Here is a 19,713-nt window from a genome sequence, read left to right as displayed (position 1 = left end):
AGGGATTGCACTGAATATGTAGGTGGCTTTGGGTAGTGTCGACATTTTAACAATATTTGTTCTTCCAATCCAGGAGCATGGAATATTTTTCCATTTTTTGGTGTGTCTTCTTCAATTTCTTTCATATGCTTTTTATAGTTTTCAGTGCATGGATTTTTCACCTCTTTAGTTAGGTTTATTCCTAGGTATTTTATAGTTTTGGTGCAATTGTAAATGGGATTGAATCTTTGATTTCTCTTTCTGTTGCTTCATTATTGGTGTATAGGAATGCAACCGATTTCTGTGCGTTGATTTTATGTCCTGTGACTTTGCTGAATTCATGGATCAGTTCTAGCAGTGTTTTGGTGGAATCTTTTGGGTTTTTCAGATAGAGTATCATGTTGTCTGCAAAGAGTGAAAGTGACTTCCTCCTTGCCTATTTGGATGCCTTTTATTTCTTTGTGTTGTCTGATTGCTGAGACTAGGACTTCCAACACTATGTTGAATAACAGTGGTGAGAGTGGACATCCTACATCCTTGTCTTGTTCTTGACCTTAAGGGGAAAGCTCTCAGTTTTTCCCCCTTGAGGATGATATTAGCGGTGGGTCCTTCATATATGGCTTTTATGATCTTCACATATGATCCTTCTATCCCTACTTTCTTGAGGGTTTTTATCAAGAAAGGATGCTGTATTTTGTCAAATGCTTTCTCTGCATCTATTGAGAGGATCATGAGGTTCTTGTCTTTCTTTTTATTAACGCGATGTATCACATTAATTGATTTGCAGATATTGAACCAGCCCTTCATCCCAGGTATAAATCCCACTTGGTCATAGTGAATTATTCTTTTAATGTATTGTTGGGTCTGGTTGGCTATGAGGACTTTTACATCCATATTCATCAGGGAAATTGGTCTGTAGTTCTCTTTTAGTGGGGACTTTGGTTTTGGAATCAAGGTAATGCTGGCTTCATAGAATGAGTCTGGAAGTTTTCCTCCCATTTCTATTTTTTGGAACAGCTTCAATAGAATAGGTGTCAACTCTTCTTTAAATGTTTGGTAGAATTCCCCTGGAAAGCCATCCTGCCCTGGACTCTTGTTTTTGGGGAGATTTTTGATTACTAATTCGAAGAAATCTGTTGCATTTCTATACACCAATAATGAAGCAGCATAAAGAGAAATTAAGGAATCAATCCCATCACCAGTGCACCAAAACCAGTAAGATACCTAAGAAAAAACCTAACCAAACAGGTCAAAGACTTGTACTCTGAAAACTACAAAACACTAATGAAAGAAACTCTCATAGTGTCTTAATTCCTTCTGCCTGGTTATGTTTGACTGAAAGTTTTTCACTGCGTCAAAGAAAGGTTTGTAGAAATAATTTCAGATCCCTAGGAACATTAGCTATCCAGGATGACTTCAATCCAATTTCAAAGACTAAGATTTTCTGGATTTCTCTGATCGATTTATCTGGGTTGTTTTCTTTCTTGTTCATCCCTACAAAGCATTCGGAGTACAATGGATCTATCAGGGTTCCTACTCTCGCTAGGCCCTGGAATCTAACTTCAATTTCTTTAGCCCCATAGCTTTGAAAAGCATTATCTGGCCACTCAGTTGAATCTCTGGAATCAGAAATGCCATAAGAAGGATAGGGCCTGAAACTAGCCTCTCTAGAGGCCAACCTCTTTGGAGGCCAACCACTTTGGATTTAAGTCTACACCCATTAATTTTTAATTGGTGATTTTTCTTTTTTTTTTTTTTTAAACGTTTATTTATTTTTGGGACAGAGAGAGACAGAACATGAACGGGGGAGGGGCAGAGAGAGAGGGAGACACAGAATCGGAAACAGGCTCCAGGCTCTGAGCCATCAGCTCAGAGCCTGACGCGGGGCTCAAACTCACGGACCGCGAGATCGTGACCTGGCTGAAGTCGGACGCTTAACCGACTGCGCCACCCAGGCGCCCCTTTAATTGGTGATTTTTCATCACTTAGTTAACTCTCCAATGCCTTTATGTATTTTTTCCCTTTCTTCCTTTCTTCCTCCCTCCCTGTCTCCCTTCTTTCCTTCTTTTTTAATATCTTGCCTAGTTTTTCTTGTTTCCTTCTACACAAAGCTTAGTCCAATGACCCAGTCAGCTTCAATGTAAGTGGAAATCTCAATATAGCTCTTTATCCTACTTAAGATTGTAATACAATCTTCCCATAACATTATTCTCCCAAAACATATTAAATTATATTTTATTCATATAAAAATATGTTCACCTGTTGCTCTAGGATCATATTCTTCTCTCGCTCTACATTGAGAACCATTCTCTTTGTATATTCTAGTTGCTTCTCTAGAAGAGTACAGCGAACCTGGGCAGAATTTAACTGTATAGTAATATCTGTGAGAAAGAAAAAGTAATAATGTGTTGATTATCACATAGATTACAGGTTTGGTTATCATGAGAAATACATTATGTAAATTCAATCAAGACCTAGAAGTTCAAGAAATCTTTAGTTCTAATACTGGCTCTCTAAGAGTTATGGACACACATTTTGTGAATTTCTCATTAAGTACATATAACTAGTTTAACACTGTCTCCCCCTAAAGATCCACAGGGTACACTTATGAAAGAGTAAGATGTCAGTGACTTACTTGTGGGATGATAGAAATCCTGGATGTTCCTGGGAAATGACAGAGGACCTAAAGTCTCTTTCTTATCTATATAGTTTTCTCTTTCAGGAAACTCGGGTATATGCATTTTACCATTCCCATTTCGTCTGCTCTTGACTACTGACAGCATAGTTAATGTCCTAAGAAGTAATCCCTTCTAATCCTTTAATTTTTTACTTTCCTCAGCAGTTTCTTCCACTTTTGTCCAATTACCTCAGAAAAATTTTTCTCATTTCGTCACTCTTTTGTAAGTTGACACACAAATTTGAACCTTATTTATGATGGTGAATGTAGTACAAGGGAAAAGAAAGTTACACATTATGAAGTAAACTTATATAAATAACTTACTTTTTTTTTTTTTTGAATATTTTTATGTTTATTTTTGAGAGAGACAGAGGGCAAGCAGGGGAGGGGCAGAAAGAGAGGAAGACACAGAATCCAAAACAGGCTCCAGGTTCTGAGCTGTCAGCACAGAGTCGGACGCAGGGTTTGAACTCACAGACAGTGAGATCATGACCTGAGCTGAAGTTGGACACTTAATCCAGGAGCTCCTAAAGAATTTATGTTCTAAAATTTAAAAACTTATGTCCTGATGTTCTTTTGTAATTTCCACAGAAATCTCTACTTACCTGTCCATTTCCTCTAATTAACCTTTCAAGTTAATAAAAGAATTGTATTCATTTTTATGGTTTCTGTATTGTTTAATTACTAGTGTTGCTTTATATTTTCGAATTTAAAAAATCAGTGTTGACTGAAAATATAAAGTATTTCAATTATATTATGGGTAAAACTAGATTTTTTTGGTATTCTGAAAATGTCCTAATTTCTAAACACAATTTGTCTAAAAACTTAATTTTTTCTTTAAATCTCAATAATTTATGAACTGGGATAATATATGTAAGCTCAATATTATATCCATTTAATGCAAATTATCAAATTGAGAACAAGCCCTCAAGGTTTGAATATACATAAGAACAAAGATATTTGAGTAAATGTTAGACTGGGCTTATTATTTTCAAGTTGTAAACTCTGATAATTCCTTGTTTTTGAGAACTATTGAATTTTCTTACCTTTTTTCTGCTTTATCAGTTCCTGGTGTACCAGATTTCTCTCATTTGTTTCTTTCTCCAAGGCCTCTTTATACTGTGCTGCTTCTCTGGAAAGAATGTTCAGGTTGTCCTCAGCTTGTGTTCTCTCCAACTCTAAACGATGAATCTTTTCCTGAAGAGTTTTTAAGGCTAAAATTAGAGCTGTTGAAAAAAAAAATTTGCTTGTTATTTTAATGAAAAATTTTGAACACTTACACAGTATCATATAAAAGTAACGGTATATTTTTGTTAGTAAGCCAGAAAAACGTACAAGTAATGTATATTCCTCAAAAAAATTCACTAAACCTCTAAAGAGAGACAAATTTTTTCTAACATATCTTATAAAAACAGTATATTTGTGATTGTATGTAGTAATTTTCTAGGTTTGAGACAGCTAATAATCACAATTTAGTTCAATAAAATATATATCTTCAAATAAAAAGACTTAAAAAAGATATAGTCTAGGAGGCGTAAGAGTCTGAGTATGGATAAAGAAAATTTAAATGTAGTATCCACTAATTAACATGGAAATTTAGGTTTAATGTTAAAGGTTTTTCTCAGTTCTTGATATGTTCAGTTTAGCTAAACCACAAACACGTTATGATTCTTTGTCTAAGATTACAGTATTAATAATCAGAACATATGAGTTAGAACACAATTTCTTCCACTAGAAAAAAAATTATACCCTAGTGGTTTGATTCATATCAGGCTTGAAAGATTTCAAGTGGTACACATATACTACTGTGATTTTTATTCAGCTATATTAATATCATGATGATTCAGGTAAGTTCAGAGTTATAAAAATTTCAAGTAATAATGTCTATTCAGTTATAACTTCAAAGTATACAACTAGAGGGGAATGAAATATAGGTAAATGTTATAGGTTATAGGTTAATTTTTACATACAGGCATACTTGGTCTTATTGTGCTTCACTTTATTGCACTTAACAGATACTGCATTTCCCTTTTTTTTTTTTTTTTTTTTTTTTACAAATTGAAGGTTTGTGGCAACCCTGTGTTGATTAAATCTGCCAGTGTCATTTTCCCAACAGCATTTGCTCACTTCATGTCTCTGTGTTACATTTTGGTAATTCTTGTACTATTTCAAACTTTTCATGATTATTATATTTGTTACGGTGATCTGTGTTCAGTCATTATAACTCACTGAAAGCTCACATGATGCTTAGCATTTTTTAGCAATGAGTATTTTTTAGTTAAGATATGTAGTTCATTGTTTTTTAGACAATGCTACTGCAAAATTAATAGACTAGAGTGTAGTCTAAATGTAACTTTTATATGCACTGAGAAACCAAAAAATGCATTTGACTCACTTTATTGTGATATATTCACTTTATTACAGTGGTCTGGAACCAAGCCCACAATATCTCTAAGGTATGCCTGTAGTTTATGTCCAATTAGAACGATGTTTGCTAGAGATCACCATTTGTTTTTTGTTTTGTTTTTTAAAATGAGATCAAGAAATTACATTTATTGCTCTTTAGATGCAATACCTGGCTTGCTGATTTGGAATATTTCGTACAGCTTTTTACACCACACTGCTAGTCTATTTATTAATGGTAACTATAATCACAGAATATTAAAAAACAAGGTGATAGCATCTTAGCAGGTAATTTGTATGGCATAGGTATGCCTAAATTCATAAATGTTTTCCTAATTCAATTATGAGATTCTCCTAAGTTTATATTTTAAAAGACAATACTTACAATGTACTTACAATGTATGGACTTCCCATAAAATTTTCAAGGACAATTTTGGAAACAGGCAATTTCTGAATTTAATCCTTGAATCAGACACAACTTTACTCAATTCACTATTATTCTAATCACCTAGTTTACAAGGATTCCAAATATGACCTTTTATTCTTCAGAGTATTTTCCTATTTTATAGTGATTTTTTAGGATAAAATTGTAATATGTGTCTAGCTGGTTAATCTTCACCTTATAGCTGAAGAAGCCAAAATAAAAAATATTAAATAACTTATCTATGTTTATAGAAACTTTAAGCAACCGAGTCAAAACTAATAGTTTTACTAAGATTAAACACATAATATTATTTTCTGCATAAAAATGTAAAATTTTAGGGGAGCCTGGGTGGCTCAGTCAGTTAAGCATCCAACTTCAGCTCAGGTCATGACCATGAGTCATGATCTCACCATCCAGGAGTTAGAGCCCTGCATCAGGTTCTGTGCTGACAGCTCGAAGCCTACTTCGGATTCTGTGTCTCCCTCTCTCTCTGCCTCTCCCCCATTCACACTCTGTCTCTCTTTCAAAAATAAACATTAAAAAAAATTTTTTTAATGTAAAATTTTATATAACATGTTTTATACCATTCCCCAATTTTAAATAAGATTGTAAATTAGAGTTACCTTGGTTATTTGGGGCACTGGGTGATTCAGTTTTTGTTAAGCATCTGACTCTTGATTTAGGCTCAGCTCAGCTCGGTCATAGGATAGAGCCCTGTGCCAGCTCTGCGCTGACAGCCTGGAGCCTGCTTGGGATTCTCTCTCTCCTTCTCCCTCTGCCCCTCCCCCACTCTCTCTCTCTCTTTCAAAATAAATAAACATTAAAAACACAGAATTACCTTGGCCATTTGGACTATGAAGCATTTTAGGAGAGGTAACCTCTAAGTTCGCAGAGCGGTAAGTCTGGGATGTTTCATTATTCTGGGCAAATGATGGAACAAACACTCTTTCTGGAGGTTTAAGATAGCTTCCTACAATACTATGCATTAATTCAGAATCCATTATCTGTAGACAATAAAGGAATAATACAGTATAGCATCATTCTTTCTTACTTGAATGACAAAAAGATTAGGCAAAAATTCAGGTAAAACTTAACATAAACACATACTCATATACTGTGGAGTTGTTTCTTTATGAAGTTAATTATCACAAATTCAACTATAAGAAGCTTAGTAATACAAGAAAGAAAAATGACTATTTACCATATAAATAGTATAGATAATTCTACCTGATTTTCAGTGAGCATATGCTCTGGAGTGAGTGGTGTGAATTTGCTCATTTCTCAGCTGATCGTAAGTTCATATACCCTCATCATCTAAGCACCACTCTACAAATAGTGTGACTCTAGGGTTCTTAGAGGAAGTATATATTCTAAAAGACAACATAGCTTTGAAACACAAGCCACCCGTTTAATACAATCCTTGAATCCTAACTGTGGAACTCCAATGTCCTGGCTTCCTAAAGGATTTTCAAGGGTAATTTTGTATATATCAGATTTTGTATATATCAGTTCTGTATATATCCTTGAATAAGACACAACTCCACTTAATGCACCAGCATCCTAATCATAGTTTACAATGGTTCCAAATCTGAAGAATCTAAAATAGCTTTATTTTGCCATTCTGGAGGGGTTTTTTTTTCAATTTCAATTTTTTAATTTAGGAGAGCCCTTTTAACCATTTCAGCAGGTAATTTTTTGTCTAAATTTCCTAAATCATTTATTTTCCTTTCTGTAATTTAAAGACTGTAGAAATGTATTCTACTTAACAGATTCTAGTTAATGTTAATTCATAGCTACATTGGAAAAAACAGGGTAACAACTGTTCATACACACACGCAAAACAATTCATAAGCACAATTTTAAGAAAGAAAACTCATTTTAAAATGTAAACTTAGAATTCCATTATATAATTAGCCTATTTTAATTTTTGAGAATTGCAAATTTTCAGTGATTTCACTACCTTCCCAATTCATAAGGCAAAAGTAGATACTTCCCATGAATGTAATTTCTGGCAGGGTACAGAACCCAATTAACTCAGTAGGATTTTCTACCTTACCTACTGCTGTGATTGGCTGTCTTTCAGGACATTCTGATTGGTCTATTCTAAAAGTTATATAGCCTAGGAAGCTTTCCTAGAATACTTGCTGCCCTTTGCTCTCGAGAAGCAATCATTTTTTGCTACTATTATTAGCACCGGCTACCATCCACGGCTACTAACCATGTCTCCATCCCTTGGGGTTGTTGCTGCTCAGACACTGTCTGCTCCCCATGGGAGACTGCATCTATCTAAGTTGCTGTTCCCTCAAAAAACAAGAGAGCAAAGTTAGTCACAGTTGGCTCACAATGAAGTAGAGGTAGGACACCAAAGTACAAAAGTTCTGAACATGGTTGTACGTATTCAGGGAGAGGTGTGTAGCTGAAACTATCCCAAAAACCTTGGAATTACTCAAGATAATTCAGTTTTTGGCTCCTGGTGAGTTTCTCTAATAATAAAAAGAATGAAATTTTAACATTAGTCACTATACCCTGAAGTCCTTGGGAGGACTCTGTCTGCTTCCTCTTTACCAAATATAATATTTATTTACAAATTGGATTTTGCATCAGTTAAAAAACAAATTTAAATTGGAGGTTTTTAATGTAAATGAAACGACTCCTTAGAAGATGGCATTAAATTAAAAATCAGACTAAACGGGGGCACCTGGGTGGCTCAGTCGGTTGAGTGTCTGACTTCGGCTCAGGTCATGATCTCACGGTTCCTGAGTTTGAGCCTGGCATTGGGCTCTGTGCTGACAGCTCAGAGCCTGGAGTCTGCTTCCAATTCTGTATCCCCCTCTCTCTGCCCCTCTCCTGTTCCTGGTCTGTCTCTCTCAAAAACATAAACATTAAAAAAAAATTAGACTAAAGATCATTTAAATTAAATGTGTAAAGACATCTTAAAGTGGGCATAAGCAGAATAGCAATACACTGATAGGTGGTGAAAAAGAAAGGAAACAGTAAAAAAAATGAGAAGACATGCTATGATGTGACATAGAGCTCAGGGGTTTTCATTGTAATAGAGGTCCCAGCTTAACCTGTACAATCCAGTCCTGCTTTATAAACAAGTGCATAAACCCACTAGAAGTTTCTTTACGCAAAGAACTGTGATATTCTAGGAGAAAAACTCACTCTGAGGCAAGATGAAAAATACAGAAAGCTTGATCCAAAGTCAAAGCCTAACTTGATGGAGGAAGAGAGGAGTAATTCTGAGTAAAGTACAGTGGTAAACATTCTAATTCATCTCTGACCCAGTCTCATGGACTCAACATGGGTGTTGGGAATGGAGAGGGTTGTTAAGTAAAAACTGAGAAACATTTCACCAATATCTGTACAAAAGATTGGGACATTAGCTGTCCTGCTTTGTATGGGATGTTATATTCCAATGAAGAGGGAAGTTGCTAGAGATAACTCACAGTTTTGGCATTTTGAGGGCTCTGGTGCATTGGTAGTCTTGTTCAGCTAGAGAGAGAGAGAGAGAGAGAGAGAGAGCACACCAGGAAGGGATATATTCATGGGTATGTATGACAGAAATTTCTAGAGTAAAAATTTCTGAGAATACATAGAGGTGCCTAAGCCCTGAACTCCAAGGATTCTGACGTATCTGGCATGGAGCATCGCTGTAGGTAATTGAAAAGACCTCCGAAAATCCTGTAGAGCATTTTAGAGGATCTGCAAGCGAGGGCAAAAGGCTGTGAAATGTGGACCTCATTTGCATCAAGAGCGTGGTAAAGCATAAGGAAAGTCAAGTTGTGCCTGGAACTATTCCTGACAGCTTACAAACAACCAGGAAAATTATCCATTTTCTCTATGGTAAATACAGTTAAGACACTTTCATGAGCTGCAACTAAGGAGCCACTGCATACAGAAACACCCCCACCTCTCCTCCAAAAAACTGTGCTAGACACAAATACTGTACTGAAAAGTAGTTTTACTTGTTCTTGAGGGAAGCAATTGTTCCAAAACGGTCCTTTTTAACAACCAATGTCTATTCCAGCTAGTGGCTGACTGTGCCATCACCTCTGCATAATCCCATAGGATTGTTAGGGAGACAGCTTAGGAGACGGCCAGAGATACTACAATGGGTTCTTGGAATGGGATACTCTCTGTTTCCTATACTGCTAATTCTTTCAGGTTTAGATTTTTCCTTAAAGAAAAATATCAGCAGCTGTATCATTTACCTGGTTTTCTTTGTGAATGCACCTAGGTTAACTTACCTTAAGAGCAAACTCAATAAAAGGTTGGACTAAGTCTATTTTATTTTTTAATATATAGCATTTTAAAAAGTACTATAACAATTGAGTTGGATAACTCTGATTAAAGAATTTGCCTTATAGATGCCCTAATAGATACTACAATCTATTATTTATAGTATACAACTAAAATGTTAAGACAATGATATAAAAACCAACTGGTCAAAGGAAACCAGTACATATAAGAATTTAACATAAATACTTCCACTGGATTCAACAAATGATGCATTTGTTGTTCATTCAGTGTTAGAAAAATTTTAGGAAAAAAATCCAATTAAACCTTTATCTCATTCCATATATCAATACAAATTTCAGGTATGTTACAGAGTCAATTTTTTAAAAAACTTTAAAAATTATTTAAAAAATCTGGGGCGCCTGGGTGACGCAGTCGGTTAAGCGTCCGACTTCAGCCAGGTCACGATCTCGCGGTCCGTGAGTTCGAGCCCCGCGTCGGGCTCTGGGCTGATGGCTCAGAGCCTGGAGCCTGTTTCGGATTCTGTGTCTCCCTCTCTCTGACCCTCCCCCATTCATGCTCTGTCTCTCTCTGTCTCATAAATAAATAAACGTTAAAAAAATTTTTTTAAAAATCTGAATAACTAAAATAATCATAGAAATGGTAAGGTGTTTTATGTATAGAACTATGGTAAAAATAAAAGATACAATGGCTACATTAAAATTCAACTATACCATATAAAAATTATGCACAAAACCAAAAGGCAAAAGAATGCAGAAAAAAAAATATGCAATGAAGGACAAAGGGGAATATCATTGATACAGAAAAAGCTTTTATAAATCAGAAGAAAAATACTAGCATCATAACAGAAGAATGTCAAGTGATTATAAACCATCAATTTAGAGAAAAATGTAGCTAATAAACAATAAACCTTAACAATAATGAAAGAAAACCAGTTGTATCCAGATATAAAAGTAACCTTTGGAGTTTGAACTCAGTTCAAATTCTGATCTCCAACTTACCATCTTTCTGACTTTTAGAAACACTTTTAAACTTTTCCGGGTCTCAATTTCCTTCTCTACATAATTAGGATGGTAGTATCTCATAGGGGTGCTATAGACAAAATATGATAATGTATATAAAGCACTTAGAATTTATGTCTGCAAGTATGCACTGTAAGCAAAATATGTATTTGATAAATGGTAGCCATATTTATTTTGAAAGAAAACATATTTCAGGTGAAGTACAATGGAATGGAACAGAATTAAATCTAGTAGGAAACAGAGTGTGTCTCATGTGGTAAAGGTAAACAAACATTTATTTTAAAAGAAAACAAGGAAATATCACTTTTTACATTTCAAAGCTCTTTTAAAGGCAAGAAAATAGGTAAAAGGCCTAGAATCGTCAAAAGATTTTTGAAGAAGAATAAGATGAAGAAACTTGTCCTGTCAGTTATCAAGACTTACCATGAAACTAAAATAATTAAGTCAGTGAAACAGTCAGGAGCGATTAACAAACTAACAGAACACAGCTCAGAAACAGACCAAACCCTGTATAATAACTTGATATATGACAAAAAGGGAACTTCTTATCAGTGGAGAATAGTTAGGCTATTCATAATTGGTGAGGGAAAAACTGATTCTCGAAATTTAAAAACAACTGGATCCTTATTTCAAAACTGTATCAAAAGTTAAATCCATATGTGTTAAAAGCAAAAATGTACAAAGAAATATGTCTGGGAGAGCATATAGGAAAATGTCTTTAGCAACTTTGGGCTTTGAAGGCTTTTGAAAACATGACATAAAATCCCTAACTGTAAGTTAGAAGACTGATTATTTTAACATAAAAAATATACATCACAAGATGCCATTACAAAGGTAAAAAGAAAAGCCATAGCCTGAGAGAGGGTACCTACATGTACATAGCTAATAAATTATTAACAAAATAAGATATAAAGCCCCACAAATTAAATCTTTAAAGATAACATACCAGTAAGAAAGGGACAAAAGTTATTCATTGGACTACTATGCAGCAGTAAAAAAGAATGAATGAAACAGCAACATGTACCCTCGTGGACAAATCTTAAAAACACGTTGAAGAAAAAAAGGGAGACGCAAAGAATATGTTCAATATGTTATCAGGCATGTAAAAAATATTATACATTGTTTAGAGATATATTCATATGCATCAAAAGTATAAAGACAAGTATGAGATAATAAATACCAAACTCAGGATGGTAGTTAGGTGGGTGAGGATGCAAAAAGACAGGTGATTACAGAGGGGTATACAGGTACTTGTATACCCCTCTGTAATCACCTGTCTTATATAATTTAGTAAATCTTTTTATATAACTGAAAGACTTTATTTTTTAAAATGTTAGAAGTTAGCAATTTGAATAAAGACCACTCTTGCTCCTGTGCAAATCTGAGAATGGCCAATTTATATTGAATTTTTAGCTGTGATTCTAAGCCCTGTACATGCAGTATCTCATCTAATCCTTGTAACAATCCTATGAGGTAAGGATTATTGTTGTTGTTGTTGTTGTTGTTATTATTACTATTTTTTTTATAAATAAAGAAATAGAGGCACTAAGAAGAAATAAAGAAATAGAGGTCACCAAAGTTCATACAACTTGTAAGTGGTGGAGCCAGGATTTAAACCTAGCCAGTTCAATTCCAAAGCCTGGGTTCTTAATCACTATGTTAAACAGCCTATAGTTTGGGGATATTTGCAGTTAGCCAGGTAAGAGATGATGCTGTGTTTGGATTAGGGTGGTGAAAATGGAGATGAAGAGAGTGTATACAAGCAAGATGTATCCTGAAGACACAAGTGATGAACTGGATTAAGAGAAGAAAAGGGAGAAATCAAGGTTTCTAGCTTAAATAACTGGATAGATGATAGTGCCATTTATTAAAAAGAAAACAAAGATAATGGCTAATACTCATATAGTACTGATATGTGTCAAACACTATTCTAACTGTGAGACATCCAAGTTAAGATAAGAAATAGGTAGTTTGATAGAAGAGTCTAAAGCTTGGAGGAGAGTTCTAGTACAGAAATATAAACAATGACATTGCCAGCATATGGATGATATATAAAACCATAGAATAGAAGTCACCTAAAGGAAGAGTCTAAATACAAAAGATTTCAGATAAGGAAAACAAAAGAAAGAGAAACCTATGAAGGAAAAGAACCAGAAAACTATGATGTCAAAACAAAGAGAGGACTTTCTGATCCACCATGTGTGGTGGAACCACTGCCAAGAGGCTGATTTTCGTGAAAACTCTTATGGGGAAGACCATCACTCTTGAGGTTGAACCTTCAAATACAACAGAAAATGTGAAGGCCAAGATTCAGGATCAGGAACTCTTCCTGATCAGCAGAGACTGATCTTTGCTGGCAAGCAACTGGAAGATGGATGTACTTTGACTACAACATTCAAAAGGAGTCCACTCTCCATCTTGTGTTGGGACTCTGTGGTGGTGCTAAGAAAAGGAAGAAGTCTCTTACACCATGCCCAAGAAGAATAAGCATAAGAGAAAGGTTAAACTGGCCATCCTGAAATACTATAAGGTGGATGAGAATGGCAAAATCAGTCACCTTTGTCGGGAATGCCCTTCAGATGAATGTGATGCTGGAGTTTTAATGACTAGACACTTTTATGACTAGTCACTTTTGACAGACATTATTGTGGCAAATGTTGTTACACTGTTGCTTCAACAAACCAGAAGACAAGTAATTGTTTTTTTGTTTTATTTTACTTTAATGTTTATTTTTGAGAGAGAGAGAGTGTGTGTGTGAGCGAGGGAGGAGCAGATAGAGATGGAGACACAGAATCCAAAGCAGGCTCAGGCTCCGGGCTGTCAGCACAGAGCCTGACACAGGGCTTGAACTCACAGACCACAAGATCACAACCTGAGCCGAAGTCGGATGCTTAACTGACTGAACCACCCAGTTACCCCTGGAAGACAAGTAATTGTATATGGGTTAATAAAAGACATGAACTAACAACAACAACAACAACAACAACAACAACAAAGAAGAGATTATTTCAAGAAGGAGAAAGTAGTTTAGATTAAAAAAAAAAGTCAATTGATTTTGAAGAGGAAGAGACCACTGATGGTATAATGTAAGAACTAAAGATAGTTCCAAGGGCCTCATACGAAAAGGGCAACTAGAGGAAGATAAATTAGCAAAAGACATACAAATTTGATTCAAATTACGATGTCTTTTTGAAGAGAACTTCAATTACCTGACTTAAAATCACAGAGCACTCATAAAGTGTGTCCTATCATTCATCCTGAGTTAACCTGCCATAAGTCACAGTGCAAAAAAACAACTATACAGAGCATGCAAACCACTTGCACAGAATCAATAATTTTCATTCTTGAAAACTTCTATGGTAGGTAAGAAAACCATATACAATTTCATTGACTGTACCCCCCAAATTCATATGTTAAATCTCTAACCTTCAGTATTTTAGAATGTGACTATATTTAGAGTAGGGCATTTAAAAAGGTGATTCAGTTAAAATAAAACCGTTAGGATGGATTCTAATCCAATTTAACTGGTGTCCTTATAAAAAAAGGAAATTTAGATACACAAATAGATATATCAGGGATGTGTGCATACAGAGGAAAGACCAAGTGAAGGCATGTGGGAAGACAACCATCTGCAAGTCAAGGAAAGAGGCCTCAGAAGAAACCAAATCTGCTGACATCTTGATCTTGGACTTGTGGCATCCAGAACTGTGAGAAATAAATTTCTTTATTTAAGCCACCCAGCCTGTGGTATTTGTTTTGAAAGCTCTATTAAAGCTAATACACTGACTGCAACTCATAATTTTGTTGCACAGTGAAACATTAAGAATAGTGACAAGGACATAATAACAGAAACCTAAGGTTTATGCAATTTAGAGGATGTAATAAAGTTATTTGCAATTTAGAGTTTCCTGCTTGATAAGATGTGAAACAATCATGTAATTCTGCCTTGATTTATTTTCCTCTATAATTGACCTTTAGTAACTTCTTAACCTTAATAAATTGAATGGGAAGTTATTAATGGGCTATCCTGTATGCAATAATTTAAAATAATTAAAAATTTCCCAGCATAATCAAATGGGAGAATAAAACTAAAATTATGCTTTTGACCCATATTTAATTTATATGTAATTTTATTAGTTTTTGACCCAAATATTGGCATTTTTACCTAATATATTGTAAAATATTCCCTTAATAGTTTATATTAAAAGTGCAAGAATACTGGTATAGACTTAAGAATTAAAGTGTCATTCAAAAATTATAGCGTTGTAAAATTAAAAAAATATGAGACATTTGCGTTGCAGGGATATTCAAAATAACTAATCTGAAGGTTAAGTTACAATCAATTTCAGAACACAGTGAAATAGAGTCTGTTTTTTTAAAAAAACATTATCTTGTATTTTCCTCTGAAAAGTATTAAGAGGTAACAAAGGCTATTTCAAGTTTTTTAGTTTTCTGAAATAGTAGTGACTATATTCAAAATGAGAATATATGGAGAAGTCCATGGTACCATAAGTCTGTATAAGTCATAAATATTTGGGAGTTCTAGAATTGATAGGAAAATTTCACATATCCATTTAAAACTTATATCAGCTGCAATCTTCTCATTTTATAGATGTATGAGCCAAAGTCCAGAGACACTAATTAATTTGCTTAAAGTCACACAGCTCAAGTTTCCTGCACTCAAAAATCCATGACACTAGAGAAAAATATTCTCTCTTAAGAACTCTGGTTGATTTACATTTATTAAACAAAGACTACCCTAATGGAGAGTTATCAGGAAAACGCCTCCTGAAGAGAAATGGGAAGTAAGAAACACTGAATCAAACATAAAAGTATGTAATCTTAGTAAAGTCCAAAAGCATCTTAGAGGCTATCTATTTTAACCCTTTCTTTCTTTTTTTTTTTTTTATTTTTTTTTCCCCCATTTTTATTTATTTTTGGGACAGAGAGAGACAGAGCATGAACGGGGGAGGGGCAGAGAGAGAGGGAGACACAGAATCGAAAACAGGCTCCAGGCTCCGAGCCATCAGCCCAGAGCCTGACGTGGGGCTCGAACTCACGGACCGCGAGATTGTGACCTGGCTGAAGTCGGATGCTCAACCGACTGCGCCACCCAGGCACCCCACTAACCCTTTCTTTCAATACAAACTTATTCTCACACTATTTTTAACAGGTCATTTAAGCTCGACTGTATGTCTCCAGAGAAACAGAGCTCACTATCTTCCTGTTGAATTCAAAGCTGCTTTCTCTGATTTTTATGGATGAGACAGATTTTAAGAGAAAAAAGTAGAGCTTCTATATTTATTGATGTAGATGTTGCATTGAATATTTACTGTGATAACTATTATATATTGAATTCATCTAACAAAAACTTACTGCAGAATTTAGAATCATTTTCAAACTTCAAATTTCATCATTTACTGGATCTGAAAGGCCTGTAAAAGAGCAATCTCATCCCGTTTGAGGGCAAATTTGATAAATCAAATGGAGATGACTCAATCATATAACTGATCATTCATTTCTGATTAATTCTCAGTAGACTTGACTGGATCCAGATTAGCACAGCTGAATACTAACCTAGGAGATAACTTTAGCATACTTTGGTCACCAAAACCAGCAGATTTCTCCCTTCTAAATACCTTAAACTCTACTTTAATAGAGTTTTTTAAAAAATAACTTACTACAGGGGCGCCTGGGTGGCGCAGTCGGTTAGGCGTCCGACTTCAACCAGGTCATCTCACGGTCCGTGAGTTCGAGCCCCGCGTCGGGCTCTGGGCTGATGGCTCAGAGCCTGGAGCCTGTTTCCGATTCTGTGTCTCCCTCTCTCTCTGCCCCTCGCCCGTTCATGCTCTGTCTCTCTCTGTCCCAAAAATAAATAAACGTTGAAAAAAAAAATTAAAAAAAAAATAATTTACTACATATATAATACATATATGTATAGTTAAAGGAATTACAATAAAAAAAATTTCTGTGTATCCACACCTAGATTAAGAAATAGTGTTACAGTGCTATGGAAGCCCTCTGTGTGTCTTCCCTAATTCTTGCTTTGAATTTTGTGTTACTAATACCTGTTAAGTTTTATCATATTTGTATGTATCCTTAATATACAATATAGTGTTTGGTGTTGATGGTTTTTAAACTTCACATAAATGATATCACACTTTTTCCATTCAAAGAATCTTGCTGTTTATGTTGGAACATGAAGCTGTATGGCATTCATTTTTCCCTGCTGTATAGTATTCTACCATATAACAGATCTTAGAAGGCATTAATTCCAATCACTCCCCTCCAAATACTATGATTCTGAAATTTTTAGTTTTATTTTTATTTTAACCACACAAAATAGACAATATTATTTTGATTTATAAAGTCAGTGTTTGCTATGTTCACCTATAAGTTTTCTTTGCTCACTGTGGTAGACATTATGATGAACTAGCTGGATTCCCTTTCAGGAATGTGAACTTTTTCCACAGCTGCTAGGAATCCTGCCAGAAAGTGGCTCTTGGCTATTGGCCCTCTTTGGGGTTACTTTGTCTAAAGAATACTGTCTCACCTAAGGTCAAGGCTCCTTCCAGGAGCAGCCCACATCCAATGAGGGCTGCTCATCCAAAAAGGCCTGACCCTCTTGTCCTAACTCAAGTGAACTCTGAAGGATCACCCCATCTCCAGAGCTTCCTGTAGTATCAGTGAAACCTTTGTTGGGTCTTCAATGAAGCTTGACTTCTCTGCCTAAAAGAGCTTCCTTCCTCTCCCTACCACATGTGTTGATCCCAAGAACACTCTCTAAAGGTATATGCTTAGAACTTTAACTATGGGGATACTTCAAAGCCAGTATTTAAAGCACTTTTCTTCAGAGAAGATTTCCATCTTAGGGCACCCAAACCCAAGGCACCATTAAACTGAACTTTTATATTGAGATTTGTTTTTGCCAGTGTGAATTCCAACTCCAAACCCACATCAGAGTAGAACTGTGATGAGGAGAGATTCTTTTTGTCCACTCCATTCACAGCCAAGGATGAAACAAACAGTGTCATTCTGTTTTTGTTTTTAAGTAGGCTTCACGCCCAGTGCGGAGACCAATGCAGGGCTTGAACTCACAACCCTGAGATCAAGACCTGAGCTGAGATCAAGGGTAGGATGTTTAACCGACTGAGCTACCCAGGTCCCCCAATGGTGTCATTCTGAAAGGCAGTTATTTTCCTGTCATTAACAGAAAGTTTTATCCTTTGGGGATCCCAGCTTTACACTGCAGTGTCCAGGCTTACCTCTGAGCATGCCCATAAGAACTTATCTCCTGCCCCATGCAAGCAGAAACACCTCCTTAATGCCCAGGTGTTGGGCCATGAGGGATCAGAAGGTGACCTCAAGGATAAAATGGGTTCGAGAGCTCCTTTATCCCCATGGAACTGGGCTTGCTCATTGCATACAGCCTCATATTTTCCACTTACTTTGCTTCCAACTCACCCATATATATATGTTTTAACCTATAAATGTTTTAACATTTTATACATCATTTCCGTGTTCTTTACCAGAGGTTTCTCTGAACATCAAATCTGCCATATTGCTTGAAACTGTAACAGCTTTAGACCTACTTAAGAGATGCTAAATGTTTTAGACAAACACAGAATGAGACTTATGCTTTAAAAAGGAAAACGAGTTTATAACTTTCCATTCAGCTAAAGTTCTCAAAGCTACTCCATACTGTAAAGTTTGTTTTTTCTTCAATAGCAGAAGGTGACTATTATTTGACTACTCATTAATTAAATAGAGTTCACTAAGAGGATTCAGACAGTAGAGTTCCTGGTAAACAATCTGTAAACTGAGAATAAGAAAAGCACACTATAGGGGCATCTGGCTGGCTTAGTTGGTAGAGCATGCAACTCTGGATCTCGGGGTTATGAGTTCAAGCCCCATGTTGTGTATAGAGATTTCTTAAAAGTGAAATCTTAAAAAAAAAAAAAAAAGTACACTATATATCTAAATTTTAAAAATATGTAATGACTTTATAGGAATACTATAATTATTATATTCTAAAATTTCAGAAGCAGTTTAATCATTATACTTCAATGATTATCATGTATAATATATATATTTAATAGTAACAGCAAATCTTACATTTAATATATTGACCACTTGACATTCCAATTGATCTATTTAACACAATTCATAATTAACTTTAAATTAAATAGCCCTTATTGGATTTGAAAAATCATTTTTGAATGGATAAAGATGTGGTATATACATACAATGGAATATTACTCAGCCATCAAAAGGAATGAAACTTTGCCATCTGCAACAACATGGATGGAGCTAGAGTGTATCATGCTAAGCAAAATAGTCTGTCAGAAAAAGACAAATACCATATGATTTCACTTATATGTGGAATTTAAGAAACAAAACAGATGAATATATGGGAAGGTGGGAAAAAAAAGAAAGAAAGAAAGGGAAATAAACCATAAGAGATTCTTTACAATAGAGAACAAACTGAGAATTAAGCGAGGGGGGTGGATGGGGATGTGCTAAATGGGTGATGGGTATTAAGGAGGGCACTTGTGTTGAGCACTGGGTGTTATATGTAATGAATCACTAAATTCTACTGCTGAAAACAATATTACACTATATGTTAACTAACTAGAATTTAAATAAAAATTTGAAAAGAAAACATCATTTTTCAGCCATCATAGTAAAGACTGATTTAGGCAAGAAGCATTAGTGCTAAATTCAAGGGTAGAAATTTTGATGAGAACTAGAATATCTGCATGGTCTTAAGTGTCTCTTCCACAGATTGCTTATAAGATGCAAGAAAAAAAAGTAGTAACTATATAATAAAGAAACAGAACACTTTGAGTGATTAAAATTAACATAACCCCTAAGAGGTTAAGAGGGACATTGTGCCTCTGAATGTGAAACTCTAAAAAAGACAGGTCACTTAAGCAGTATTCTGGCCA

The 19,713-nt window shown here is 35.2% G+C and overlaps 1 protein-coding gene and 1 pseudogene across 4 annotated transcripts in view; one reads left to right on the top strand and one right to left on the bottom strand.

The window, feature by feature from the left end:
* CEP57L1 (centrosomal protein 57 like 1) overlaps nt 1–19,713 on the bottom strand; it is a 78,713-nt gene that overhangs the window by 26,102 nt on the left and 32,898 nt on the right. For 2 of the 4 annotated variants that reach the window (XM_040474336.1, XM_040474335.1), the window contains exons 2-4: nt 6,322–6,487; nt 3,703–3,882; nt 2,239–2,360 (exon numbers count right to left, since the gene is read on the bottom strand). In XM_040474336.1, coding sequence (XP_040330270.1) covers nt 2,239–2,360; nt 3,703–3,882; nt 6,322–6,484 — 465 coding nt within the window. In that variant the 5' untranslated portion in view covers nt 6,485–6,487. Of the gene's footprint in view, nt 1–2,238; nt 2,361–3,702; nt 3,883–6,321; nt 6,488–7,701; nt 7,723–19,713 lie in introns of those variants that run through there. The other 2 variants (XM_040474333.1, XM_040474337.1) reach the window with 2 other exon arrangements.
* On the top strand, nt 11,357–13,461 carry LOC121029877 (ubiquitin-40S ribosomal protein S27a-like; annotated as a pseudogene).

Source organism: Herpailurus yagouaroundi, unplaced genomic scaffold (assembly GCF_014898765.1).
Source record: "Herpailurus yagouaroundi ecotype Mexico unplaced genomic scaffold, PumYag 139, whole genome shotgun sequence".
Classification (NCBI taxonomy): domain Eukaryota; kingdom Metazoa; phylum Chordata; class Mammalia; order Carnivora; family Felidae; genus Herpailurus; species Herpailurus yagouaroundi.
The sequence above is the reverse complement of the archived record's forward strand: the minus strand, read 5'-3'. Positions and strand labels throughout refer to the sequence as shown.